The following is a 27,446-nucleotide window of genomic DNA, read 5'->3' as shown; positions in this document are numbered from 1 at the left end:
AAAAATCTTACATGTGGATTTCCACATAATCTAATTTTGGAGGTTTCTTGTATGTCTTACTGATACCAAGTCATACAAATAGGAACAATGGGTATTAATGTCTCTAAGCTCTGTCAGCAAACAGCTAAGGCTAACATATTTGAAATCAAAAATTCCCAAGAAAAATTACTTTTTATATTAACCTTTTGTTCATATTTGCAGGTTGAATTGTACGTGAATATGGTATAGATTTAAAAATCATGTTCATTTATACATTTCACTAACTTATGTTTAAACTTTTATATAATGACTCACATTGACTTGCTCTTACATTTTTATTTAAATAAAAAACAATGCATACATTTTCCACCATGCCTGGCATAGCTTCTGTGCATATATAATACATCAAGGTGACAGCTATACACTAGATAATAAAAATACAGGTTTGCTAAATTACTGTATTACAATTGCAATAATTTACACCAAATTATTTTTTCAGGTAATTTATTGTTTCATACATCACAAGAAAATATTTTTTCCTTTTCAATAGGAACTTAAAGCTTATAAAACAAACCATTGAGGGAATGGAGAAGATACACTTGAATAAAAAGTTGATTTTTATTATTATTTTTTAATATAAAATTAACATTGGTTATGTAGATTTTCTTTTTGAACAAATGCAAGGATATATAGAATTGATAGAAAAGTAATCATTAATATAGATTGTCCCTTTAGGATCTATATTCCAAAATGCTGTAGAAAAATGCTAAGGATACATAGAATAAAAAATGGAACATTAATTGTTTACTGGTATTTCTGTAAGACCTCTGCAGAAGCCAGCACCAGGCTGACTCCTGTGGATTCAGGAATTAAGTAGGTGCAGGCTTGGTTAGCACAGACAATGAATTCCCAAGAAATCCAAAAACATCCTGGAAGCAAATTACTTCTGTGTAACTGGCAAAAATTACACAGACATATCTGTTAAACCATTTCAAATGTGGTTCAGGAGAGATTTTTGCCTTATTTCTATAAATAGGTTTGTTCACTATAATCCAATGTTTTTTTTTCAATGTACAAAAACAAACCAATAAGAGATTGCATAAAGTTCTGAATGTTGTTTTGGGGATAGCAAGAAGAGACTGAAAGCTCTATTTTGGCAGTTCCTCTATAATTATGCGAGACACCGAGTTCCATCCCGTTGATGCATCTCCTCTTGGGTAATCTGAGCAAGTCCCAACCCAAACGGCAACATCCACCAATCCAGCATTGATTCCTTCACATAATCCTTCCACTGTTTAAAATGTAAAATACATTGATTTTATCCATTATCCATTGCAAACTTTAAACACTTAACAACGGAAAATGGTATTCAGCACATGTAGAGGCAATCAACAATTACAGTATTTGGTTGGCAAAGATACAAAGGGAAAGGAAGAAGCAATGCCTAACCCACTTCCCTTGCCATCCAAAGGGGAGTGGTGGGACCTGATGTTACAGCTTTTCTGTTGCTTTCCAATGTTTGTTTGGGCCACATGAGGAATTTTCTTGCCCAACAAGAAAAAAAATTTCCTCTTCAATGTCCCTCATCCTTCCACCCCAGGCTCCATACATGTTATCCTTTTAAAATATATTTTGCATGTTATCCTGAAGTATATATAAGATTTAATATGATTGGGAGAGAAATTGCACTTGTTTATTGAGGCGGTTTTTTTAGGAAAGTGAGCAATCATTAATATATAAAACTCAATTGTCCTTTTAATAAAAAAATAATGGATTTTTATTTAACTGTATCATTTCTCTTGGATGTTGCTCTCTTGGATGTTGTTTTTCTTAGTCAGGGTTTCTTGCTACTAAAATATCACTGCAGAAGATAAAGATTTATCATTCTCTTTGCATGACTTCTTTCTAAAATTAATCATGTACTCTCAATTTTCTGGATTTACATGTTATACCAGGTACCATAACTTAACAAGTTGGATTCAGTTTCTGTGAAACCCCAGGTCAAAATATGTTTGGCTAGTGTGTGGTCCAGTGTTGTCTGACAATTCAAAACTCAGACAGGGTTAGCATTTTATCTGCTTCACACCACTTGAGTTAAATACCGTATATACTTGAGTATAAGCCGAATTTTTCAGCCCACTTTTTGGGCTGAAAAAATCCACTTCGGCTTATACTCCAGTCAACAAAAAAAAAGAACTTACCGAGGACTTGCGCGCGGCCGAGCTACTTTGCCTGATGCTGCTGGGGTCGCCCGGGTGCCTCTGCTCGCCCTCAGCAGCACCTGGCCCGGAATCACATGCGAAACAAGCCCGGCAGAGGAGCCGGAGCGGCGAGCAGAGGCGCCCGGCCCAGATCCTGCAAGGCCCGGCCGAGACACGCCCCCAGCAGCGGAGCTGCTCCGGCTCCTCTGCCGGGCTTGTTTTGCATGTGAGCTACTTTGCCTGATGCTGAGAAGACCCGCTTGGGCACTCGGGTTGCTGTCAGTCTCCGCAGGCCCTTCTCGTTTCCAGGAACGTCAAGCGCGCTTGGCTCTCCACCCCCACGGCAGGGCAGGGCAGGGCAGAGACTTGCTCGCCCTTCTGACGGCCCTGAAGAGAAACGAAGGGCTTGCAAACTCCCCGCGAGAAGCTGGGCGAAGCGCGCGGCTGGGCGAGTGTGTGCCTGCGCGCGTATTTACGAAAGAAACGCTCCAAGAGTTCTTCTTTCTCCGCCCCCTTGGGGGGAACTCTAGCGACTGCTGTAGCCGCGCTTCTCTTCTCGGCTCCGAAAATAGGGATTTCTACTCTCTCTCTCTCTCCCCTCCCCACCCCGCATTCTCCTGCCTCTTCGATTGCGACAATAAAAGGGCGAAGGGTGCGCTGGTTTCTTCCTCCTTCCTCCTCCCCTCCCCTCCCCTCCCCGATTGTCAGGTGAGGCAGCTGGAGGTCTGGCCGGGAGATTGTAGCCGTTTTGAAACGCCGCGTCTTGAAACGCTCGATCAGCTGATTTTCGGGTGGAAGAGCCGCGGCTTGAATCTGTTTGCATCTGCCTGAATTAGACCGAAACGGCCTGAATTTGACCAGAGTTGCTTTGTAATGGCTGGAGGAACTGCAGAGGAGGTCTTACCGGGAGATTGTGGCCGTTTTGAAACGCCGCGGCTTGAAACGCCCGATCAGCTGATTTTCGGGGCGGAAAGAGCCACGGCTTGAATCTGCTTGTATTTGTTTGAACTTAACCAGAAACGGCTCGTAATGGCTGGAGGAACTGCGGAGGGAGTGAATGCTCCAGCCTGGAATATTTGGAAAGGCTGGGGGAACCGGATGAACTGCAGCTTAAGCGACTGTTGCCGGAGGAGCCATGGCTTGAAACGCCCCAGTTTTGGGGCAGCGTTTGCTTGTTCCCTCCCTCCCTCCCTCCCTCCCCTTTCCCTCCTCTCTAAATCCTTCCTTCCTTCCTTCCTTCCTTCCTTCCTTCCTTCCTTCCTCCCTCCCTCCCTCCCTCCCCTTTCCCTCCTCTCTAAATCCTTCCTTCCATCCTTCCTTCCTTCCTTCCTTCCTTCCTTCCTTCCTTCCTTCCTTCCCCAGCCCTAATCCGGAAAGTGGAAGGAAAGAAGAGTAAAGGCTGGGCGGAGGAGGAGGGGAAGTTTAAAAAGGGGGCTGCGTTCCCTTTAAAAAGCCGCCCGCCACGCCGCGCTCCCTCGCAGCACTCGCGGCGGCTGGCTTCTTGGCTCCCGGTCTCCCCCAGGCTTCCCGGCTGTGATTGGCGAGCGAGCCTCCCGAGCTCCGGCGGCCGTGACATCAGCAGAAGCGGAGCAAGCAAAAGCGAAGGGGGAAGGAAGTTCACCAGCAGCACCTCGAGCCCGCTCCGAGCGCTGGCGGACGCGGAGCCGAAAGAGAAGCAGCATCTCTGCGCGCCCGGGCTGCTGGGGTGAAGTTGCAGCCGCCGCACCAACCAGCCGAGGAGAAGCAAGAGAAGGAAGTCGCCGCCGCTGCCCAGGCTGGGTTTCCTTGAAGGCTGCTGTTTGCACCCGGGAAGGAAAGTGCAGGAAAAAGGGCAAAGTGGCGAGCTAGCCCGGCATTCAACGTTTCTTCGCCGCTGCCATCCCCGAGAAGGCGAAGGGCTCCTATTTACAGCCACCCATCCGAGAGAAAAGCGGCTGTCGGTGCTTCGTCGGCCTTGATCCGGGACGCAGCCTGACCTCCCCTCGTCCCGGGAGACTCTCGCTTCCCCCCACCCCCCACCCTCCCTACATCCAGAGCCTTCCAGATCTTCGCCTGCCTACTCGCGAGCAGGCATGTTTTCCAGCCAATCCGGGCCTGGGAGCAGGGCGCCGGCGGCACGTCCACTTTCCCCGCACTCTCCGTTCAGACGGCGCCCTTTGAGCCTGGAGTGATGCGGACGTCGGAAAAGGGCGCCGGGCGAAAGCAGCGAAGCGGGATCGCCGCGTGCCCCCCACTCCTCCTCCTCCTCTTCTTCTTGGTTAAAAAACAGATTTAATAATAATAATAAGAAGAAGAAGAAGTTGGGCTGATCAAATGTTTCAATAATGACTGAAGGAGAGCTGCTTGTACCTTGGTCTTTGTGCTGGTGTCTTGACATGCCAATACACTAGTACGGAAAGCTGCCGTTCACTTTCGGGGGAGGAAAAAAAACACAACAACACCGCACGCTTTCCGCCCTGAAAATCAGCTGATCGGGCGTTTCAAGCCGTTTCAAGCGTGACTTCACTGAGCTGAATAGTGCAGGGTTGCCCTGCGTGTTTGCTTGTTCCGGGTAGAAAAAACGCTGTCGACCCCGGCATCTTTTGCGGGGAGGGGTGAGGTGGGGTGGGGTGGGGTGGAGGAAGCAGTTTGCGAAGCAGCCGAAATGGGGGTGTCAAGCCGACCAGGAGGAGGAAGAAGAAGAAGAGGAGGAGGAGGAGGAGGAGTGGGGGGCACGCGGCGATCCCGCTTCGCTGCTTTCGCCCGGCGCCCTTTTCCGACGTCCGCATCACTCCAGGCTCAAAGGGCGCCATCTGAACGGAGAGTGCGGGGAAAGTGGACGTGCCGCCGGCGCCCTGCTCCAGGCCCGGATTGGCTGGAAAACATGCCTGCTCGCGAGTAGGCAGGCAAAGATCTGGAAGGCTCGGGATGTAGGGAGGGTGGGGGGTGGGGGGTGGGGGGAAGCGAGAGTCTCCCGGGACGAGGGGAGGTCAGGCTGCGTCCCGGATCAAGGCCGACGAAGCACCGACAGCCGCTTTTCTCTCGGATGGGTGGCTGTAAATAGGAGCCCTTCGCCTTCTCGGGGATGGCAGCGGCGAAGAAACGTTGAATGCCGGGCTAGCTCGCCACTTTGCCCTTTTTCCTGCACTTTCCTTCCCGGGTGCAAACAGCAGCCTTCAAGGAAACCCAGCCTGGGCAGCGGCGGCGACTTCCTTCTCTTGCTTCTCCTCGGCTGGTTGGTGCGGCGGCTGCAACTTCACCCCAGCAGCCCGGGCGCGCAGAGATGCTGCTTCTCTTTCGGCTCCGCGTCCGCCAGCGCTCGGAGCGGGCTCGAGGTGCTGCTGGTGAACTTCCTTCCCCCTTCGCTTTTGCTTGCTCCGCTTCTGCTGATGTCACGGCCGCCGGAGCTCGGGAGGCTCGCTCGCCAATCACAGCCGGGAAGCCTGGGGGAGACCGGGAGCCAAGAAGCCAGCCGCCGCGAGTGCTGCGAGGGAGCGCGGCGTGGCGGGCGGCTTTTTAAAGGGAACGCAGCCCCCTTTTTAAACTTCCCCTCCTCCTCCGCCCAGCCTTTACTCTTCTTTCCTTCCACTTTCCGGATTAGGGCTGGGGAAGGAAGGAAGGAAGGAAGGAAGGAAGGAAGGAAGGAAGGAAGGAAGGAAGGAAGGAAGGAAGGAAGGAAGGAAGGATGGAAGGAAGGATTTAGAGAGGAGGGAAAGGGGAGGGAGGGAGGGAGGAAGGAAGGAAGGAAGGAAGGAAGGAAGGAAGGAAGGAAGGAAGGAAGGAAGGAAGGATTTAGAGAGGAGGGAAAGGGGAGGGAGGGAGGGAGGGAGGGAACAAGCAAACGCTGCCCCAAAACTGGGGCGTTTCAAGCCATGGCTCCTCCGGCAACAGTCGCTTAAGCTGCAGTTCATCCGGTTCCCCCAGCCTTTCCAAATATTCCAGGCTGGAGCATTCACTCCCTCCGCAGTTCCTCCAGCCATTACGAGCCGTTTCTGGTTAAGTTCAAACAAATACAAGCAGATTCAAGCCGTGGCTCTTTCCGCCCCGAAAATCAGCTGATCGGGCGTTTCAAGCCGCGGCGTTTCAAAACGGCCACAATCTCCCGGCAAGACCTCCTCTGCAGTTCCTCCAGCCATTACAAAGCAACTCTGGTCAAATTCAGGCCGTTTCGGTCTAATTCAGGCAGATGCAAACAGATTCAAGCCGCGGCTCTTCCACCCGAAAATCAGCTGATCGAGCGTTTCAAGACGCGGCGTTTCAAAACGGCTACAATCTCCCGGCCAGACCTCCAGCTGCCTCACCTGACAATCGGGGAGGGGAGGGGAGGGGGGGAGGAAGGAGGAAGAAACCAGCGCACCCTTCGCCCTTTTATTGTCGCAATCGAAGAGGCAGGAGAATGCGGGGTGGGGAGGGGAGAGAGAGAGAGAGTAGAAATCCCTATTTTCGGAGCCGAGAAGAGAAGCGCGGCTACAGCAGTCGCTAGAGTTCCCCCCAAGGGGGCGGAGAAAGAAGAACTCTCGGAGCGTTTCTTTCGTAAATACGCGCGCAGGCACACACTCGCCCAGCCGCGCGCTTCGCCCAGCTTCTCGCGGGGAGTTTGCAAGCCCTTCGTTTCTCTTCAGGGCCGTCAGAAGGGCGAGCAAGTCTCTGCCCTGCCCTGCCCTGCCGTGGGGGTGGAGAGCCAAGCGCGCTTGACGTTCCTGGAAACGAGAAGGGCCTGCGGAGACTGACAGCAACCCGAGTGCCCAAGCGGGTCTTCTCAGCATCAGGCAAAGTAGCTCACATGCAAAACAAGCCCGGCAGAGGAGCCGGAGCAGCTCCGCTGCTGGGGGCGCGTCTCGGCCGGGCCTTGCAGGATCTGGGCCGGGCGCCTTTGCTCGCCGCTCCGGCTCCTCTGCCGGGCTTGTTTCGCGTGCGAGCTACTTTGCCGGCCGCTGCTGAGGGAAGATCTCTGGAGAGGAGCATAAGGTGAGCTGCTGCATTTCCCAGCCTCGGCTTATACTCGAGTCACCAACTTTTTCCATTTTTGGGGGGTAAAATTAGGGGTCTCGGCTTATATTCGAGTCGGCTTATATTCAAGTATATACGGTACTTTAATCCTGGGAAGGACTCTAAATTTAAACTCCCCCCACTATTTAACATCTGAAAAGAATATTGAGCTATACCAATCCACTGACTTGTCAGAAGAATTTTACTTGCTAAGGATATGATATGACCCCAGTACATACCTGAAGATGTGCGATGTATATTAATAGTAGAATTTAATTCTGGGCTTCCTTGATCTAAATAAATTATAGCTTCAATAGGAAGTGGTCCAGAGCACTCAGCCCCATTAAAAGTAAAATACCAACGTTGACAACAGGCACTTCTACATTTAAGTCGAAGTGATCCACTGAAAAGAACTCTTAAAGCACTGTTGGTGCGCATCTTGGTGAATGTACATTCCTGTGAGAAAAGAATAAATGACATTTTGTAGAAAACACAACTATCCAAACCAATTGCTGTTCTGCAGTAGGGATAACTCCAAGCTATTCAGTTTTATAAAACTCAGATAAAAAGTGATAGGGGAAAAAGTGCCAGATGGTAATGATGAACAAATTCTTCCAATTGAGCAGTATTTATTCTTAAGTTTTGTTTTGTTTTTTAACTAAAACAATTTATGCAAAGTTAAACAGGCAAGGCATTTCATACGTTTTCTGACTGAGGAAGCTTCTTTGTGATGTGTAAATCAGGGATTGCCACAGTATTGGTAATTATTTGATGAGCAAATTTGCTGAATTTGTTGGCTAAGTTCACACCTAAGCCAAGTTTACAAACTTCAGTGATGGGATCACAGACTAGGCCAAAACCAAACAAGCCACATTGTGCCTTAATGTGCACTTCCAGTCAACGGGTCCATCTAGATCAGGGGTCGGCAACCTGAAAAAGGAAAAGAGCCACTGGGAACTGGTTCCATCACACATAAAAAAAAGTGGGAGTCGCGTGCGTGTGTCCATGCACGCGCATGCGCAAAAAAACATTTTGCGCATGCGCAAGTTTTCTTGTGCATGCGCTGACGCGCGCGGTTGCCATTTTTTTTTATGTGTGATGGAACCGGTTCCCGGTTGCGCGACGGCGACGGCCCGTCTGCAAAGCTACCGAAAGCGGCAGCTTTGCAGACAGGCCACGGCAGCTTTCCCAAGAAGCGGCGCCTAGATTCTAGATCAAAATGTCTAGTAGAAAATCTTTTCAGTTTTTAGTTTCAATCAGAAATCTTTTTCAATCCTTGTCGGGAAATGCCAGAAAGTTTTTAATGCAAAATACACATTCAGCTACTAAGCTCTGGTCCAAAGTTAAGGGTCTGTAATCACAGATACTGTTTTATTTTAAACGTCTTTCTATTGAATGGCTTTCATGCATTAATCGGTTATTCTGAAGCTGCAAAAGCTGACTATTTTGAATAAAAGTATTAAAAGCCCATCTGCTATTAACTCATTAAAATGGTTACCTCCCCATTTCCATATAGGGTTAGGCAGACAACTTGACTGTAATCATGTTGAAGTGTTTCCTATCTAAATCCTAAAACTACAAAATACTGTATTTAAATCCCTGAATTACTGGTTTTACACCAATACTAAATTAAGTTTGAGGATCTACCTTAGGCTTACTCAGACCTTGCTCAATGATGTCAAGATGTCGCCAAGGAGGACTAGGCCAAACATTGGCTGCCAGCCAGGGACATAGTAAAATGGTTTAAATGGGAAAAAACTGAAGCCCTGCAAATACCCACGGTATCCCTTAAACATCCCCCAAATAGTAAAAATTCTACAATTTGAGAGTTTCAAAGAGTGAAGTGAGTGCCTGGAGTTTTTGCAATGCTTAAGGCACACCAAGGCATCCACAGGGGATCAAAATGATGGCTGTAACTCTATAAGCAAAGGCCCACTTATAAAAAGGGACAAGCTACAGTTTTACAGTTGAAACATCAAACATCCATTTTGACTTTCTCCATTGCTATACCTAAAAAAAGGACAAACATAGTGTTTCTGCCAACTCCAAGGATGATCTGGAACATACATGGCTGCAGGCTATCTACCTTGGCCAAAATAAGATACTACATAGCCCCTAGAAGTGAACAGATGATTGGTCAAGCAAAAGCAATATGGAACAGATTCCTCACCATATCTTGGTTGCTTACATATTGTGCTATAGTTATGCTTACTTACTGCAATTTTTCCAAGGTCTATGCCATAGTTCAAGGCACTCCACGAACATTGTTTATAGTTAGGTGTCCAAGATTCCTCAAAGCTTTCTTGCATACATTCTCCTTTTTCTCCTTTAAGTCCATCTCTGCCAGGGATACCTGGAGTTCCAGGGATTCCGTTGATTCCAGGGTTTCCATCCCTTCCAGGAAGACCAATAGGTCCTTGCATACACATCCCATTATACTGAGAAACAAAAAGGTATGTTGGCATCACACAGTTATTATTATATTTATTTAAGATAAGGAGAACAATAGTCTACAAAAATGGTAGATCAGATGGGGGGAAACCCACATATTTAGCAAATTGAAAATGATCCTCCCATTTGAGGAAAAATAGTCATAATTTCAAGTAAATATAGATGTTGATATTGTAGCGGGGCTGGCTGAAAGGCTTTGCAGGAGCCTGCCGGGGGAGAGGGAAGCTTGGACAGCTGCTGCCAGTTTTGAGCGTGGATCAGGGGGGAAGGAAAGAAAAAGGAGGAAAGAAAGGGGGTGGGGGAGGTTGCTGTTGTTGTTGCCGGAGAGAGACCAGGTGAAGTTGAAGAGGGATTTGAGGTTTTAGCTGACCCCCTTCTGTGAAGGAGCGGGGAAGGAGAGAGTGAGAAGGTGGAATTTTACTGCTTTCTTTTGCAGGGGGGATAGCCCGAGCGGAGGCAAGAGAGAGAAGTGAGGAGAGAGAAAGTTGCTGGGGTTACTAAATTCAGATTTTAAAAATAAAGGAAAGGAGGGGTTTTGACACCGACAAGACCTGAGACTGCGAGCAACGACAGAAGGAGAGGCTGGTCATTACTGCTTTGGAGACTAGCAGCCATCCGAACTTTGATTATTGTTACTTGTGCAAGTTATAGATATTGTGGGGAGTTGCCCTTGTGGGGCGAGCTGTTACTGCAGAACGCTGACTTCCTTTGTTCATGTTCCTATCGCTGCCTAGTCACTGTGAAATCATTGACTATTGCTGTTATGACTGCCTGGGGCTGTTAAACACCGTCACGCATTGACTATCGGGGCTAGCGGCTGGTCATCTTTGTTCCTGAAAAGCCCCGCTTTGACGACGAGTCTGCCACCTCCTCACTTCGCAAAAGCTTCTGCTAGAAAAGACACTTCACTAACACCTTGAGAGCACAACTGCAGAGCGCAACAGAGGGGAGCTGGGGGGGGCTGGGCTTTGGCAGCCTCTGAGGGAGTAACACTACAATATCAAATAGAGAGAGAGAATTTAGTTTATGTTTACATTTTTAAAACAACTTGAAATCTTTGTCCAGGGGAACATGTATAGCAGTTCTTTATCTAGAGGGAGAAGAAATACTTGTACAATTATCCAAAGAGCTAGTCCCTGAAACACTCTATAACAGACATGTCAAACACAAGGCCCGGGGGCCGGATCCGGCCCACGAAGTGGTTTCATGCGGCCAGCGAAGCCATCCTGGAAAGAGTGAGGGAACGGCCCCCACTGCCTTCGCCCTGGCCCAGAGACCCTCCTTCTGCCAGAGACCCTCAGATTTGTCCCACTCCTGCCCAGGCCCCCATAGGCACCCTTGATGCGAACAATGTAGAGCTGGCCACGCCCACCCAGTAGGCCATACGCACTTTAGCCACGCCCACCCAGTAGGCCATGCCCATCCAGGCCACACCCACCCGGCCCCCTGAGGGCAACTGCAATGCTGATGTGGCCCTCAATGAAATTGAGTTTGACACCCCTGCTCTATAAAATCAGGGTTACAGTCGTCGGAACAGAGAACCAGATAAATTGCAGTGCAAATCAATTCCATCACTCCTTTAATCTCTAGCAGTTCAATCCAAAGCATTTCTATTTCAAAATTATTCTCAGTGAATCAAACGGATGTAAATTAAAATTAAAAAGATAACCTCATATTAATCTTCATTACTGCTGACCTCATTGACACATCCATGTGTTATTTTAGCAATCCGCAAAGAGGTTTTTCAACTTCTAGGCTACAGTCTTGAGGATTTTTTATGGTCTTCCACCAAAACATTAAGATTAACCTGGTCAGCTATTCAACCATAATTATCTTCCAACCTCAGAAAAGGCTGGCTCAAATGCTGTCACCTGTCGGAGTTTGCTCCATTGGTATCAACCATCTAGAACAAATATGAATCCTGCTTTTCTCTCACCCAGCAAAAGGGCTTCTTTATGTATATCTATAGAAGTGTAGCTCTTGTTCTGGCTCATTAGAAGTGAACAATGAATTCCCTCAGATCTGTCCCACTCCTGCCCAGGCCCCCATAGGCACCCTTGATGCGAACGATGTAGAGCTGGCCACACCCACCCAGCAGGCCATACGCACTCTAGCCACGCCCACCCAGTAGACCACGCCCACCCTGGCCATACCCACCCGCCCCCCTGAGGGCAACCGCAATGCTGATGGGGCGCTCAATGAAATTGAGTTTGACACCCCTGTTCTATAGCTTCTTCATTTAGTTTTGTTGTTTAGCTTAAATTAATGCCTACAAGCATTTCTCCTGTTTTCTTTATGCCATGTTGTTGTTTCACTTTCTGACAAACTCTGCTCAGAAAAGAATAGCACAGGCTTAGTAGTAGCCAAGAAAAATAGAGCAGAATATATAATAATAGGTTATTTCTTCCAAGTCTTCTCTTAAGAGAGGACAGAATTAACCAGTTTGCTACTACTATTGTTAGTGCCAGTAAACTCAGGGAAACAGCATCTTGAAAGTGAAATGCTATTTCTAGAAATATGAGGAAAAGTAAGCAGCATAATCATAATTTCTGAGGTAATCCGTGAGAAGATGGTATGAGGCGGTTGAACAGCCATTCCTAAAAGTATCTGGCTCATTCTAAGAGTATATGTAATTTTTGAGGCAGAACTGTCTAGAATATCAAACCACGTCTAAGGAAAGCCACGTTTCAAAAGATTGAGGCAGACAAAAAAACTGGTTGGTGAGTGGATGGGAGGATAGGACAGAGGAAGAGGTCTTCATAAACAAATGGTTTTACAGCAAAAGTCCATTTATGAACCAGTTTTTTTTCCAGATACAGAGCACTGAAGCAGCCTTCCCCAACATTATGGTGCCCTTCAGAAGTATCTGGATGGCTTTATTAGCTAGGAATTGCAGCCTGCAAGGCACAGTTTGGGGAAAGGTGTCCTGGAGGCTTTATAGTTTTTCTTCAAATTAAAAAGATCTTCAATAAATTCCAAGTCTGGTATAGTTCTTTACAACAGTACGTATCCTCCATTTGATCTTGCTTTTAATGCCTGAATTGCCAACTATGTTTAGCTGTCTATAAGCAGATGGCAGAATCTCTTTGACCTGGGCTTATCCTGAAAACCTGAGCAGGGTCAGACCTGGTTAGTATTTGGAAAGGAGACTACCAGAAAAAAATAGGGTTGTAAGCTAGATGAGAAATGAAAAGAAATTATTGGATTTAATTGCTACATCTATGAAACCAGAAGTGAAGCTCAACTTGAAGTCTCTATAGACACTCATGTCTACAAATGTACTATATAGCTGAGGTGTAACCATTTTAATTCCAAACCATTTTGCTTTCAAATAGATTTTCTCACACAAGTAAATTCCACTCTCCCTACACTGTGGAAAGAAGGTATAGTGATGATTAAAGACACAATTCCCAAGACTAAGTATAATGATTCCTCCAGCTTACAAAGGAATGCCTTCAGTGAGGAAAAATGTTTCAGAAGCCACTAATCTCCCTAAATGCTTAACTCAATAAATCACCAAGACTGGAGGAAACCAACTAAGTTACTCATCCTCTGTGTCCCACCACAGCAGATGGCCACGCTGACTTTCCTAACTCTTCAGCTGTTGATATCCAAACTCCCATTTCAACCAGATCCTATTTACACATGAACCCTTGAGAATAAGATGGGTTTCCTTATTTGGCATACTAAGAGGGAAAACTGAGACCTAATTTAAACAACTTCATTCAACTATGCTTAGAGACAATTTTGCAAAGGAAAAAAAATTTTCTAGTGTAAGTCATGCTAAACAAAATGGCACACAGGCTTGATTTCAAGGCTGAGTTTAGTAAAATATAGATAATCTTTATTGTCATTTTTCCCTGTGGGCACAATGAAACACATTAAAAATTAAATTTAGTTGCTTCCTCTCAAAGTGTACATAACACACATTTAAAACATACTATATACAACATATTTATAGTCCTACACCCTTACACATAAAATACAGGAAGAATCAGTGCATCCATCTCTTTGCTGCCTAGTGTCCTCTCTTCCACTTTTCCTTTGTTCTATCTTTATCATTTTTAATTTTTATTGAAATCACCATACCCTTCTGTACTATTATTGTTAGAATCAATATGATTGTCACTAACAGAAGAGCAACCTATGCCTGTAACAAAGCTGTGCATCAGAGGAAAAGGCTACCTAGGCAAGATATTACATTTAGCATTTCCCCCATCCAGAATGTGCATACAGGAAGTCCTCAATTTATGACCACATATTAAGCCCAACATTTCTGTTACTGAGACAGTTGTTAAATGAGTTTTGCCCGATTTTACGACCTTTCTTGCCACGGTTGTTAAGTGAATCACACAGTAGTTAAGTGAATCTGGCTTCCCAGGTCACAAAAGGGGATCACATGATCCTGGGACACTGCAACCATCATAAATATGCCAAGCATCCAAATTTTGATCACTTGACCCCGGGGGTGCTGCAACGGGACTGCAAAAGCCAGTCATCAACCAGTTTTCAGTGCCGTTATAATTTCGAAGTCACTAAACAAGGTTGACTCAGCCTTCCATCCTTCCGAGGTAGGTAAAATGAGGACCCAGATTGTTGGGGGCAATAAGCTGACTTTGTAATAATGCCGCTTGGGTGTGTGTGTGTGTGAAAGCCCTAATAAGCAGGCATATACATAGAATGAAGGCTACTGCTAAGCTTGTAAGCTACCCTGAGTCTTGGGAGAAGGGCGGGATATAAATGGAATTAAAATAAAAAATAAATAAATAAATAAATAAAAATAAAATAAACGAACTGTCGTAAGTCGAGGACTGCCTATACCTATCTGTATATTTACAAAAGAAAAAAAGAAGCCCCCACCCCGTCCCTTCACGCAAAGGAACGGAGCCTGGCTCCGGGAGGGAGGGAGCCCAAAAAGCGCTCTGTGGCGCGTGGGGTGCCCTTCTGTCCAGCGGTGCCCTCTTGCCGCCCGCCTGGCCGTCCAACTCACCACATCCACCACCTCCCGCTGGCGAAACGCCTTTTGTTTCCCTTTCGGCGTCTCCGTCGAGGTCGCGGGCGACGAAGCGGCCGCCAGCAAAAGCAGCGAAAGCAACAGAGCGGTAGAAAGCGCGGCAGGGCAGCGTGGCGCGGCGGCGGCAGACGACAGTTTCATGGTCGGCGAGTGCTGGCGGCCGGGAGCTGGGAACGGCTGGCCGCTGCGCCGGCGAACGCCGATGAATCGGGCAGTGTCCCGTCAGCCGCAGCCACACAGACGAGGCTTTCACCGCCGGAGAGCGCCACTTCTCCCGGGTGGGGAGAGAGGGGGGGGGGGTCAGGAATGCGCCGCTGGCTCCCCTCTGCAAGGGGCGCGCCTCCACCCGATTAGCTGTGGCCGGGGGTGGGAGAGAGCCAGCCGGGGGCGAAGAAAGCGGGGAAAGTAGCTCTCCCCCTCCGCTTGACTCGGCGAGAGAGGCCGGTTCTGGGGCAGGCGGCGATGCGGTTCGCCGCTCCGTCCCTGAGGCGCTCCCGCCTTCTCGGCCACGTGGGGGGCGCGACGGGGTTTCCTCTGCTCGCCATCGCGCCTCAGGTTGGCCCAGGGGTCTTCAAACTTGGCCCTTTTATGACTTGTGGACTTCAACTCCCAGAATTCCTCAGCCAGCAAAGCTGAGGAATTCTGGGAGTTGAAGTCCACAAGTCATAAAAGGGCCAAGTTTGAAGACCCCTGGGTTGGCCTCTCCCTCTCGTGGGAATCGTTTGGGAGGAAGAGCAGGTTTGGGGAAATGACCTCGTCTTTTCCACCTCGAGGGTCCTCAGTTCCTGACGCGTGGCCGGCCGGCTTTGCTGGAGAGCGCGAGTGCTGGCCGAGCTCGCTGGCGGTTGCACAAAGAAGGCTCCTCGCCAGGTTTCTCGCGTCCGGCGGGCGATCTCCAAAGTAAGCGCATTGCAACCGGAGAAAAAAAGAGACGAAACGACAACGGACTACGTGGGAAGCAGCGAAGCTTTTCAATTTCCCGTGGAAGTAACGGGAAAAGTGAACCGCCAATTGGGGCGGTTTTTTATTTTAAAATAAGAAACGAGCAATGGAAACAAAGCTTTTTCTCCAGTGGGAAGTTTTTAAACGAAGTATAAAGAGATAATCGTTGAAGTCAAACTGCTACTTATTGCATTTAAATTCTATCTTTTCTTTGAGAATGCAGAGAGTCACTGCTTCGTTTTCATGACCAACCGTCTGGTAGAATAGGCTTGGCTGACTGGGTGTGATTGATACAAAGACTTTCACCAGACTTGCAAAAATAGAAACATTTTGTCAGATAAATAAGTTTTGTTAAAAGGCCTTTCAATACAATTTGTTAGTTTGAAAAGATGTTACCAATTCCTTTTGATTTTCCTGCTATCAGAAATTAACAAGATTCTCTTCCTGCAATAAAAAAAAATTATCTATGTGGTCATTACAAGTAGAAAATGATGTGATGTCACATAATCTTCTATTTGTTTGTTTAAAAGCCGCCCTGAGTCTTCGGAGAAGGGCGGGATATAAATGGAATTAAAATAAAATAAAAATAAATAAATTTGCGGTTCATGTCATATCCAACGGCTCTGGAAGACTTACAAAATTGTAATTTTATAATCTCACTAGACTTTGAGACTCCCTGGCCTCAATTTAAAAGAAATGAAATGTAGACACTGCTTATAAGTATCCTCATTTAATATCCTTTGTAATCTCAGACATGGAATCATCCAAGTAGAATATAATATACCAAGAAAAGACTTTCCTCATTTTTACCTCATTAGAAAGGCATGATATTTGGTCCCCATGATTTTCATCTTGTCTCACTTCTGTTTATGATTCACACAACCTTGTCCTACCAGTTTCTTGCTGCTTAACATCAGCTGCAAAATCCTGAGGCCTGCAGAGCAAATCTAGGCAGTGTGTCATTATGCCATCAGCTCTGTAACTATACCAAGTTCTGGGTTTGGCTAATATGGTCTAATAAGAAAAAGCTAAATTAGCCACCACTAATCAAAAGTTTATACCAACATTAAGTACTGATTTCGTAAACACATGTTGATAGTAGGAGAAAAATACTCTCATGGTAACGAGAGTTATTGCTACACAGTCAGCAGACATTATGTATATTATTAATGTTTATTAATGCCATTAATGTAAATGTTATTTATTGGCAGAATCTAAACATGCAAGAAAACGCAGATCTGATTTGGAAAATTATAGTAGCAGATTTTTTTAAAAAAAAATATCCTATCATTCTAAAGCAAATACATGAGAACTGTAACATAATAAACAGTGAAATAAATTTAACATCATAAAAGGATCAACATGTCCATGTTGACATGTCACATGCTCTTTCTATTGCATCATTATACTGTCTTCTGTGACACTGAGGTCTCCAAAATGTTTATTGCAGCCTCCAAACTTTTCTTACAAATGAACAATTTCTAGTGATGTGAATTATAGGACATTGTGTAATTTTCCACTTTTTTTCCTCTTAAGAATATTTTGTGTGTATGAAAATAAGACTTTGGAAGCAAAGGAGTAAAACCCCACTAAGAATTCTCTTTGGCTGAAATTTCCAGAAACATCCATGTAGCAAGATTTTTGCAACATTAAGGTCTCATTTAGGTTAAGCCTGTAAGAGAAGGAATGACAGAACCTGGGGCGGAGTTAAAAGAGGGATCAGCCTAGAATACCTACAATAGACACAAGCAAACAAAGTCCAACCCCCCCCCCCTTGAGTTTCATTGATGCTTATCTAACCCCAAGCAGGCTGCTAACTGTTGGTTGAGAAGATTCCTGTGCATAGACATGAACAATAATAAATCACTTTAACTGGACTTTCTCTTGTGGACCTGATCTTTCCCACCTGAAAATATCTTACAAGGGAGAGTGATTCATAAACAAAAAAGCCTATACATGTAAGTCTATTACAAGACACCAGGATGTAAAAATGTTCTCTCTCACACTCTGTGTGTGTGTGTGTGTGTGTGTGTGTGTGTGTGTGTGAGAGAGAGAGAGAGAGAGAGAGAGAGAGAGAGAGAGAGAGAGCATGCTTGTTCATTAAGACACTCATGAAACATTAATATACAATCAAGATGATGATGATGATATCTATTCAGTCGTGTCTGACTCTTGGCAATTGCTTCTTTGCACCAGGTTTCTCCACATCTTCCAATCTTGAACTACTTCTTTGAATTGTTCTATGCTCTCTCTGGTGTCATCTATGATGGTGTCCAGCCACTGTGTTTTTTGGCAGCCTGGTTTCCATTTACAGTTAAGTCTTCCAAAAATAATTGCTTTCTCCAGTGAATTTCCCCACACAACACGGCCAAAGTAAGTGAGATGCACTTTTGTGATTTTGCCCTTCAGTGATGTCTGGCATTACGTGCACCAAGATATATTCTTTAACCACTCCAATTTATTATTCTCTCGTGTCTCTTTATAGCCCCTACTGTGTTCCAAGGCTAGGTATTCATACATGAAAGAAACATAAATGATGTGAGGATAAAATCCAAGGCATCTTGACCTTCTATTATTATAAGTAGTTTATCTTACCCTACTAGAAGATAAAATCTGTTCTGTTCTAGATCTGCAGCCTGATATAAGGAAGCAATAACTCTAGAACCATGTGTTGAAGGTGCTGATTGTTTTCTCTCCCTCTCAGCCAATAATCTGCTGTGCATCAACAGTATACAGTGGCACATGACTCAATCCATTCTCATGTCCATGCTTCTTTTCAGCTGTTGCCAAGAGGGCTAATTAACTTCCAACTTTTTGACATTTCCTCTTGCTCCACCTTCCAGTGAAAATTAAATAAAAATCTGTGTGATTCAATCATGGCCAGCACTGTCAAGTAAACAGGTACAGGGAACAAAGCCAGCCCATATCTTTTTGCCCCTTTTTTAAATTGTCTATGTGGCTGCAGTAGAGGTGAAAACCAAAACAACCACTGAAATAGTCCTCTTTTTGTGAGGCCTCTCTATGATATCTCTGCTGCAAATGGGGAAAGAATTAATTGATCAAGTGTTTAGATTACATAAATCAGTGTTTCTCAGCCTGAGCAGCTAGGACTTCAACTCCCAGAATTCCCCAGCCCAGCGTGCTAGCTTGAAAATACTGGGAGTTGAAATCCGTTCATCTTAAAAGCTGCCAAGGATGAAAAACACCAATGAGGGGACAGTTATTATATTCCTAAATTAAACCATGACTATTTGGAGTCAAAAGTCACCCCTTCAATAATGACTATGGTCAGGCTTGGTCATCTGAACTTCCTCATATGATTTAGTTAAGCAGGTCATCCACAGCCCTGAAGGAAGATAGGTACTACTGGTACATTCAATCTCTTAGTAATATTGTGGAATCCTTGGTGCTCTCCTAGCTTCATTATTTGCTTGCAGACATTTCATTATCCAACTACGTAAGAACTTAGTAGCATTTCTAATTATTTTTCTACGTTAATGAGTTAAGCAGGGTGGGATTGCTTAACAACTTGGTTGGACCTGGGTGTGGAACACCAGGAAATTTCAAGCTTGTATTTGAACTGTCTGACATTGCTGTTAGTTGCCCACACCTGTCAGTATTTCTGAGTCATAAGGAAAGCATGTTTGATTGCACATTATAAAGCTGACTTTTAGAATTTCATCACCTTATTTATGAGGCTTGCTGGCTTCCAGTGAGATTTTTTTAACACAATGCATCTAAAAATATTTAAATACCATGCACTGTGTATATGTAGTGACTTGCTTAAAGCAAAGTCTCATGCAGCTTAAATCAATACCATTTAACCCAGTATCAGCAGGATATTTTAAAAATGACTATGATAGGGACATGGTTATTGATTTCTGAGGAGATGCAAAACAGAGTGGAGGGGATATACTACACATGGGGGAGCAGGGTTTTTCAATGGCTATGATATTTTGGTGTGTGTGTTTGTTTGTCAGTTATGGTAAGAATATTTTAGGACTTACAGTAACTTTTGGGGAGATGGGACTTCACATCTCAAAATGGCAAAAAAATATGCTGTCAAATTTTAATAGTTACAGTACTTCCAGAGTTTTTTAGGAAGCCCTTCCTAGGTGTATTAATAGTTATACATCTAAACTAGCTTCCTATTCCTATTTTAACAGTATTCTGAAATTCACTTGGGAACTACTCAATTTGCTATTGCCCACTCATAATGATACTGAGATTTATCATGGGTTTTATTTTGTTCAGTGTCTTCATTCTATAGCTTTTCTTTGATTAATGGGTGTTTGGCTCTTGAGTGGTTTGGTAGCCTAGTGGTGAAGATGCTTGGGAGGTTGAGAGTTTAATCCTAGGCAGTGACAGATGTTTCTCTATCAGGGTGCAAGAGAAAATATCTGCTGTGAACTCCACCTAGACATCAAAAAGGGCATCTAGCCAGTAAAGGCTCAGTTTCACTTAATAGCCCCAATTCCATCCCGATAAAAGGAATTACAGGGTTTTATATATATATATAAAAGGGTGTTTGGCTCTTGTTCCTTTTTTGCTCACCACCAATGTTAAAAATTCTCATGTTTTGCCTTGCTGTGTTTTAGACATAATTGGTGCAAGACCTTTGCTGTGATCATGATGGACTAGATAAATTCAGAAGGAACTATCATCCATCAGTCAATCTCTAATCCATTTTACCATAAAAAAGAAAGATGTGAAACAGCCAAAATAAACAGATGCAATCAATGGGTGCAGAAAACTTTTGGTCAGGCTAAAAACAAACAAGAGATGGTCTTTTTAAGAAAATGGCAATACAATTAAGCCAAATGGCCTTCTCTCCCAGTATTATGAACCTTATTTTATTTCAGTCAGGGACCTTGTCCTTCATGGACTTGCACTTTATTGGCAAATAAGAGAGATTAGTCAACTGCAAGACAATTAGAGGACGATTATTTGCTTCTGAAGAAATGAAAGTAGGTATAGAACCTCAGAAAGAAAAGAACAAAGATGCAAGCACTGTGCCTTTTGGTTTTTTTAAGCAGTACGTAAATGCAGGCCTGGTTTGCTGGCCAAACTTTTGCTCAAGTAGGAAAACAAAACGCAATCCCGGTGGATGCAGATTTTTTTCTGTGATGTGGCATTTTAATGAGCTGCTGTACTGAATGGCTGGTCTGGCTTCAAAGGGAAATCTTATTCTTCATCCTGTTCAGCTGTTTTTCTCCAAGAAAACTACGGTCTTAACTGCAACTGAAACCTGAGGGGCTACAATTGGGTCTAATTCAAAGAAAAGAGCACTCTGTGACTTCTTTGCACTGTTTCAAATTTTAATATTTAAAGGGGTACCACAGAAAAAGTATCGTGTTTTTGAAGAAGGGGAGCTAAAACTAGAAGTGCTTAATGCAAACCACTGTATGGGATTTTATAGATTTAAATCACAGAAAGCCTATTAAAATCTATACAATATATAACCATGAATAAACAACTGGAAATTAAGAAAGGGAGTGAACATGTGCATCAATATTGCAATTTATCTGTATTCATCTTGATGTGTTCTTCGAGGCTTTGCTGTGTATTCTGATTTTGCACTTTTAAAAGATATTAAAGATCTGTGAACCGTGAAGAAAAAGGAAATTTAAAACTACCATGTAATTAAGGTCCAAATTATATATAACCAAATCTATACTTTGGATTTTGTTTGAAAATAAAAATCAGGATAGCATTTAAAGATGGAACATTTAAGCATACACAAAAATTGAAACTGAATGTCCATTCACGTTGCCAAAGAAAAATATTCAATTTTTATTTTTTATTTTCCAGATTCCATACTATTTCAAGTGGACCCAATAAATTCAAGGAGCTATATTTGTCTCAATGGGCTTGCTTCAAGCATGGATGAAATTGGAGCCAATCCACAACATATCCATAAGATTCTTATCAGAAAATAACTCTTCTTTTTTGATAAGATAAATTCACAGATTTGCCTGTCAATGGCCTTTAATTTTGATAACTGAACACTGGATGTACATATTAAAAGAATACATTCCTTCTCCTTGCTGGTAGTCCAAAGAAACTGCATTCCCTTGCCCAATGAACTTTTGAACTTTATACACTCGTATAGCTGGTATTATTGGCAGACAGCTGGACAAACCAAATACTCATTTTCACCTTGCAATGTTATTCCCAATTAACTAAACATCTAGTTCAGTTGCCCAGGGCTGGCCTTATGTGAAGAGAAAGGTGTTACAAGTGCTTCTCATTCTAAGTAAATAAACCAATAGTAATGACAATTGTATTTTACTTCTACAATGGTAATGGGATATATTCTTCATCACACTGGAAGACAGAAAGCTAGGTTAGAAGATGGTAACAACAGTTCCTTCTGCAAAATCTCATGTCATTCTCTGCCACACCTTTTATTAAACAAATGGTGTGGCCCTGTCCTGTACTTTTTAAAAAAACACACCAATAAAAACATAAAAGAACATTCATGCCATTATAGAATACAGAATACTTTATTGATTTCCAGGAATAAAAATACATATACCAGAATGTATACAAAAAATAGATTATTTTTCATAGGGAATGTCAGTTTCTCTGAACTGCTGCAAGACAGTAACAAAGGTTTCAATAAGTAATCAATACTCTTTGTTTAAAGTAATTACTGTTAATTGTAAATGCAGGAATGTAATGCATACAAAATTCAGCATACTATAGTTAAAACAAAAATCATAGTGTATTGACAGAGTTACTTCCTTACTCGGTTAGAATTTACCTTAGTATTTTTTAATGAAGACTTTTATTCTGTAAAAATTAGGGATGGATGTCAAGTATGCTAGACCAAACATTTTTTTTAAAAAAATACCATAACAAATATACAAATGCAAAAGAAATAAAAGTAATGTAACAGTAATAGTATACAAATATTAGTGTCCTACAATCAGCTTTACCATTTGTTTCTGTTATCATTAATGACCTAACAGAAGTGCCTCGATAAAAATAATAAAACCGTAATTGTCAGTCAACTACAAATTCAACTGAGCATTGAGTTATAATGGGGGGGAAAGGCATTTAATCTAACCCAAATAAAGGATAAGACGGGGGGGGGGGGAAGAGAGAAGATCATTTCTTTCTCTTAGTGAAAGTAGTTCCTTATATGTAATTCTGAGACTAACAGTGGTAATGTTGCGGGGAACTGGAGATGGAATAGCCACAGGTCCAGAAAAGACCACAATAGATCACAGTTGAAAGCAATTTAAACTTGTGCCTTTAGTCAGTGGAAGGACTAGCATGAGAGGTGGGTGAAAAAGAAACTGACAGAACAAGAAAAACAGTGGCAAGGTGTTTTATTAAAAAGGAAGTGGGGGGGGAAGCACAATTTCTGCTTTTTGGTTGTTGCTCATCAGATTCTGAAATCTACAGCAATAGTGGCGACTACATGCTTCTGTCTTGTGTTGGCTCTTGGAGACTGCCTGGACACATTCCTGCAGTTTTCTTGGCAAAATTTTAGAAGTGGTTTGCCACTGCCTCCTTCCTAGGGTTGAGACACAGGGACTGGCCCAAGGTCACCCATCTGGCTTTGTGATTAAGATGGGATTAGAACTTCCCATCTCTCGCTTTCTAGCCTGGTATCTTAACCATTATACCAAAGTGGCTCCCAATGGTGGTGCCTACAGTTCCTGAATTCTGACCATAGGTGAAAAATGAGCTGTGGTGGTGCAGTGGTTAGAATGCAATGATCCTGACAGGCTCAAGGTTGACTCAGCCTTCCATTCTTCCAAGGTCAGGATATTCTTCAGAAGACAGAACTGAGAACAATAACAGCCTTTGACAATAGTAACACTGGTAATATTGGTATCTGCACCAGGTCCAAATTGAAAAATCTGAAATGCTTTTTCCCAGCCTTCCTGGATTAAGTTTCCATACATCAGTCTTTCTCAACCTGAGCAACTTTACAATAAGTTGTCTAGACTGGGGTGCCCAACCTCCGGTCCGTGAACCAATACCAGGCCGCAGCATGCCAGCTACCAGGCCCTACAAACAAAGCAAAGCCCCATCCGCGAGATGCAGTCAGCACACAAAACCACACACCCTCCAGTCCACGGAAAAACCTCTCTACACAGAACCGGTCCCTGGTGCCCAAAAGGTTGCAGACCTCTGGTCTAAACTCCAGCTACAGGAATTCTGGGAGTTGAAGTTCACACTGTTAAAATTGCCAAGGTTAACAAACTGGCATACATGATATAAGCTCTCAACTGACACTATCTTTTCATTGTTTATGCCTGCTTTCTCTTCCATCCCTTTGCCAGGTACCCTACAATCTCTCTGCATTATCTCCATGGTGTCTAAACAAGTGTGCCCAGCAGGTTCTCCCTAAGGAATTTCCACCCTGAAGATTATTTAGATGTGACCATGGACATCCACAGAAGCTTTCTGCCCTCATCAAAATGGCAAAAGCACCATCATGTCATCAGGTGGGTCCATTTCATAATGCATATCCAAAAAGGGTGCTGTTTGTGCCATGTATACTAGTACTTTGTATACTAGTACTTTGCTGATTGCACCCCCCAACCCTCTTTTGCATACATTGTTGTATGCAATTACCTATAATAATCCATGGGCATATAGACCGAACTATGTTTAAAACTTGAATTGCTAAAGGCTTCAAATAAACTGTCATTGAATGGTAGCTCTCTACACTCTTGATCAAGAAATAAAATCAGCAAGATGATCCCAAGGAACAACCCTGCATCATACAAATAATTTTCAAAAGATTAATACCAGAACACTGACATCTCATAAGATTTTGAGAATAGGAAGAGTGAAACCGTTTTCAGAGAAGAGAAAAGATTGTCAACTACTCAGAATAGTTTCCAAGCAACACACTTGTAAGAATTGTAATTTGAAATTAGCTGAACCTATACTGAACTGGAAACAATTCAAACTGTATCTGCTGACAACAATGATGGAGAAATCTGAGTTACTATTCATAATTCACAAACTCGGTAAATAAATTCTGAAACCATACAATCAAAAGCTTATAATCTCCCATATTCCAAGTTAATATATTTATCTCTAGGAAATACATGGTTTAAAATAGTTAAAGGTAATCAAAATTACAAAATTAACTCCACGTATATAATGGACTATCAGATATACATTCAAATTCTATCCAATCAAGGAAATTGTTTTTCTTTTTTTAAAGGAATGTGGTACAATGTCACATTTATGCAGGCATTACACAGATAATAACAAAACAATACTAGTGCTAGTCCGTGAGAAATAAACCTTACATCCTTAGTAAAACAATACCCTTTATTAGGGAAAACCAAGAGCACATAAATGTGTGTAAACCTTGTTCAAAGTTCAGTAGGCAACATGTCACAAAATGTTATTAAAGACTATATATATATATATATATATATATATATATATATATATATATATATATATATATATATATATATATATATATATATATATATATATATATATATATATATATATATATATATTTATATATATATATATATATATATATATATTTATATATATATATATATATATATATATATATATATATATATATACAGGGAGTGCAGAATTATTAGGCAAATGAGTATTTTGACCACATCATCCTCTTTATGCATGTTGTCTTACTCCAAGCTGTATAGGCTCGAAAGCCTACTACCAATTAAGCATATTAGGTGATGTGCATCTCTGTAATGAGAAGGGGTGTGGTCTAATGACATCAACACCCTGTATCAGGTGTGCATAATTATTAGGCAACTTCCTTTCCTTTGGCAAAATGGGTCAAAAGAAGGACTTGACAGGCTCAGAAACGTCAAAAATAGTGAGATATCTTGCAGAGGGATGCAGCACTCTTAAAATTGCAAAGCTTCTGAAGCGTGATCATCGAACAATCAAGCGTTTCATTCAAAATAGTCAACAGGGTCGCAAGAAGCGTGTGGAGAAACCAAGGCGCAAAATAACTGCCCATGAACTGAGAAAAGTCAAGCGTGCAGCTGCCAAGATGCCACTTGCCACCAGTTTGGCCACATTTCAGAGCTGCAACATCACTGGAGTGCCCAAAAGCACAAGGTGTGCAATACTCAGAGACATGGCCAAGGTAAGAAAGGCTGAAAGATGACCACCACTGAACAAGACACACAAGCTGAAACGTCAAGACTGGGCCAAGAAATATCTCAAGACTGATTTTTCTAAGGTTTTATGGACTGATGAAATGAGAGTGAGTCTTGATGGGCCAGATGGATGGGCCCGTGGCTGGATTGGTAAAGGGCAGAGAGCTCCAGTCCGACTCAGACGCCAGCAAGGTGGAGGTGGAGTACTGGTTTGGGCTGGTATCATCAAAGATGAGCTTGTGGGGCCTTTTCGGGTTGAGGATGGAGTCAAGCTCAACTCCCAGTCCTACTGCCAGTTTCTGGAAGACACCTTCTTCAAGCAGTGGTACAGGAAGAAGTCTGCATCCTTCAAGAAAAACATGATTTTCATGCAGGACAATGCTCCATCACACGCGTCCAAGTACTCCACAGCGTGGCTGGCAAGAAAGGGTATAAAAGAAGAAAAGCTAATGACATGGCCTCCTTGTTCACCTGATCTGAACCCCATTGAGAACCTGTGGTCCATCATCAAATGTGAGATTTACAAGGAGGGAAAACAGTACACCTCTCTGAACAGTGTCTGGGAGGCTGTGGTTGCTGCTGCACGCAATGTTGATGGTGAACAGATCAAAACACTGACAGAATCCATGGATGGCAGGCTTTTGAGTGTCCTTGCAAAGAAAGGTGGCTATATTGGTCACTGATTTGTTTTTGTTATGTTTTTGAATGTCAGAAATGTATATTTGTGAATGTTGAGATGTTATATTGGTTTCACTGGTAAAACTAAATAATTGCAATGGGTATATATTTGTTTTTTGTTAAGTTGCCTAATAATTATGCACAGTAATAGTCACCTGCACACACAGATATCCCCCTAAAATAGCTATAACTAAAAACAAACTAAAAACTACTTCCAAAAATATTCAGCTTTGATATTAATGAGTTTTTTGGGTTCATTGAGAACATGGTTGTTGTTCAATAATAAAATTAATCCTCAAAAATACAACTTGCCTAATAATTCTGCACTCCCTGTATATATATATATATATATATATATATATATATATATATATATATATATATATATATATATATATATATATATATATATATATATATATATATATATATATATATATATATATATATATACAGGGAGTGCAGAATTATATATATTTGTTTTCTGAGGTTTTCGCGGGTGCCTGTATGTGGATCCTTGGTTTTTCGGGTTTTTCCCCGCGTAGAACTAAAGGTGTAGGCGCAACGTTTCGACGAAATCCCATCCGTCATCATCAGGCTAGTGGTTTCTGCTTCCTTCTTCTGGGAGAAGTATGTGGCTGTTTGTTTTTCTTTTTTAAACTGCCAGAGGGGGTGTGTTCCGTGAGTGGAAGTGTGCTGATTGGGTGGGGATTATGTGTGTTCTGATTGGGTGGGAGTGTGTTTTGAATGGTGGGGGTGTTCTGATTGGGTGGGGGTGTGTTTTGAGTGGATGGGCTGGTCTCAGCTGCCAGCCTTAGACCTGAGCTGGTGAGTTGTGCTGTTTTTGTTTGCCTTCGTGTTTGTGGTGGTGCCATGTTTTTATAGTGGGTGTCAGTTTGCTTATTATGTGGTTTGGAGGGGTTTAAAGTGGCTGATGTGACAGCTGAGACCAGCCCATCCACTCAAAACACACCCCCACCCAATCAGAACACCCCCACCATTCAAAACACACTCCCACCCAATCAGAACACACATAACTCTTAGTTCTACGCGGGGAAAAACCCGAAAAACCAAGGATCC

The 27,446-nt window shown here is 43.3% G+C and overlaps 2 protein-coding genes across 4 annotated transcripts in view; both read right to left on the bottom strand.

Moving 5' to 3' along the window:
• Window positions 1-572: 572 nt before the first annotated feature.
• Window positions 573-14,872, bottom strand: CTHRC1 (collagen triple helix repeat containing 1). Its single transcript, XM_083358562.1, has 4 exons — window positions 14,590-14,872; window positions 9,365-9,586; window positions 7,388-7,604; window positions 573-1,270 (listed from the first exon to the last, which is right to left on the bottom strand). Exons 1-4 carry the CDS (start codon window positions 14,752-14,754, stop codon window positions 1,128-1,130), a joined length of 747 nt encoding a protein of 248 aa, XP_083214688.1. The 5' UTR covers window positions 14,755-14,872; the 3' UTR covers window positions 573-1,127.
• The window catches only part of FZD6 (frizzled class receptor 6), a 41,526-nt gene continuing 23,551 nt past the window's right edge, over window positions 9,472-27,446 (bottom strand). For 2 of the 3 annotated variants that reach the window (XR_014492000.1, XR_014492002.1), the window contains exon 8: window positions 20,427-21,155. The gene's annotated coding sequence lies outside the window, so the exon portion shown is untranslated. Of the gene's footprint in view, window positions 9,587-20,426; window positions 21,156-27,446 lie in introns of those variants that run through there. The other variant, XR_014492001.1, reaches the window with a different exon arrangement.

Source organism: Vipera ursinii (assembly GCF_947247035.1).
Source record: "Vipera ursinii genome assembly, chromosome: 3".
Classification (NCBI taxonomy): Eukaryota; Metazoa; Chordata; class Lepidosauria; order Squamata; family Viperidae; genus Vipera; species Vipera ursinii.
Note: the sequence above shows the minus strand (reverse complement) of the source record. Positions and strands in the feature narration are given on the sequence as shown.

Bases quoted from the DNA above. Each gene is read 5' to 3' on its own strand.
- CTHRC1 (XM_083358562.1), bottom strand. From the start codon at position 14,754: ATGAAACTGTCGTCTGCCGCCGCCGCGCCACGCTGCCCTGCCGCGCTT. The intron at 7,605-9,364 runs GTAAGTAAGCAT...CTTTTCTCACAG, and splicing joins TAGACCTTGGAAAAATTGCA to GAATGTACATTCACCAAGAT. The intron at 1,271-7,387 runs GTATGTACTGGG...CATTTTAAACAG, and splicing joins TATACATCGCACATCTTCAG to TGGAAGGATTATGTGAAGGA.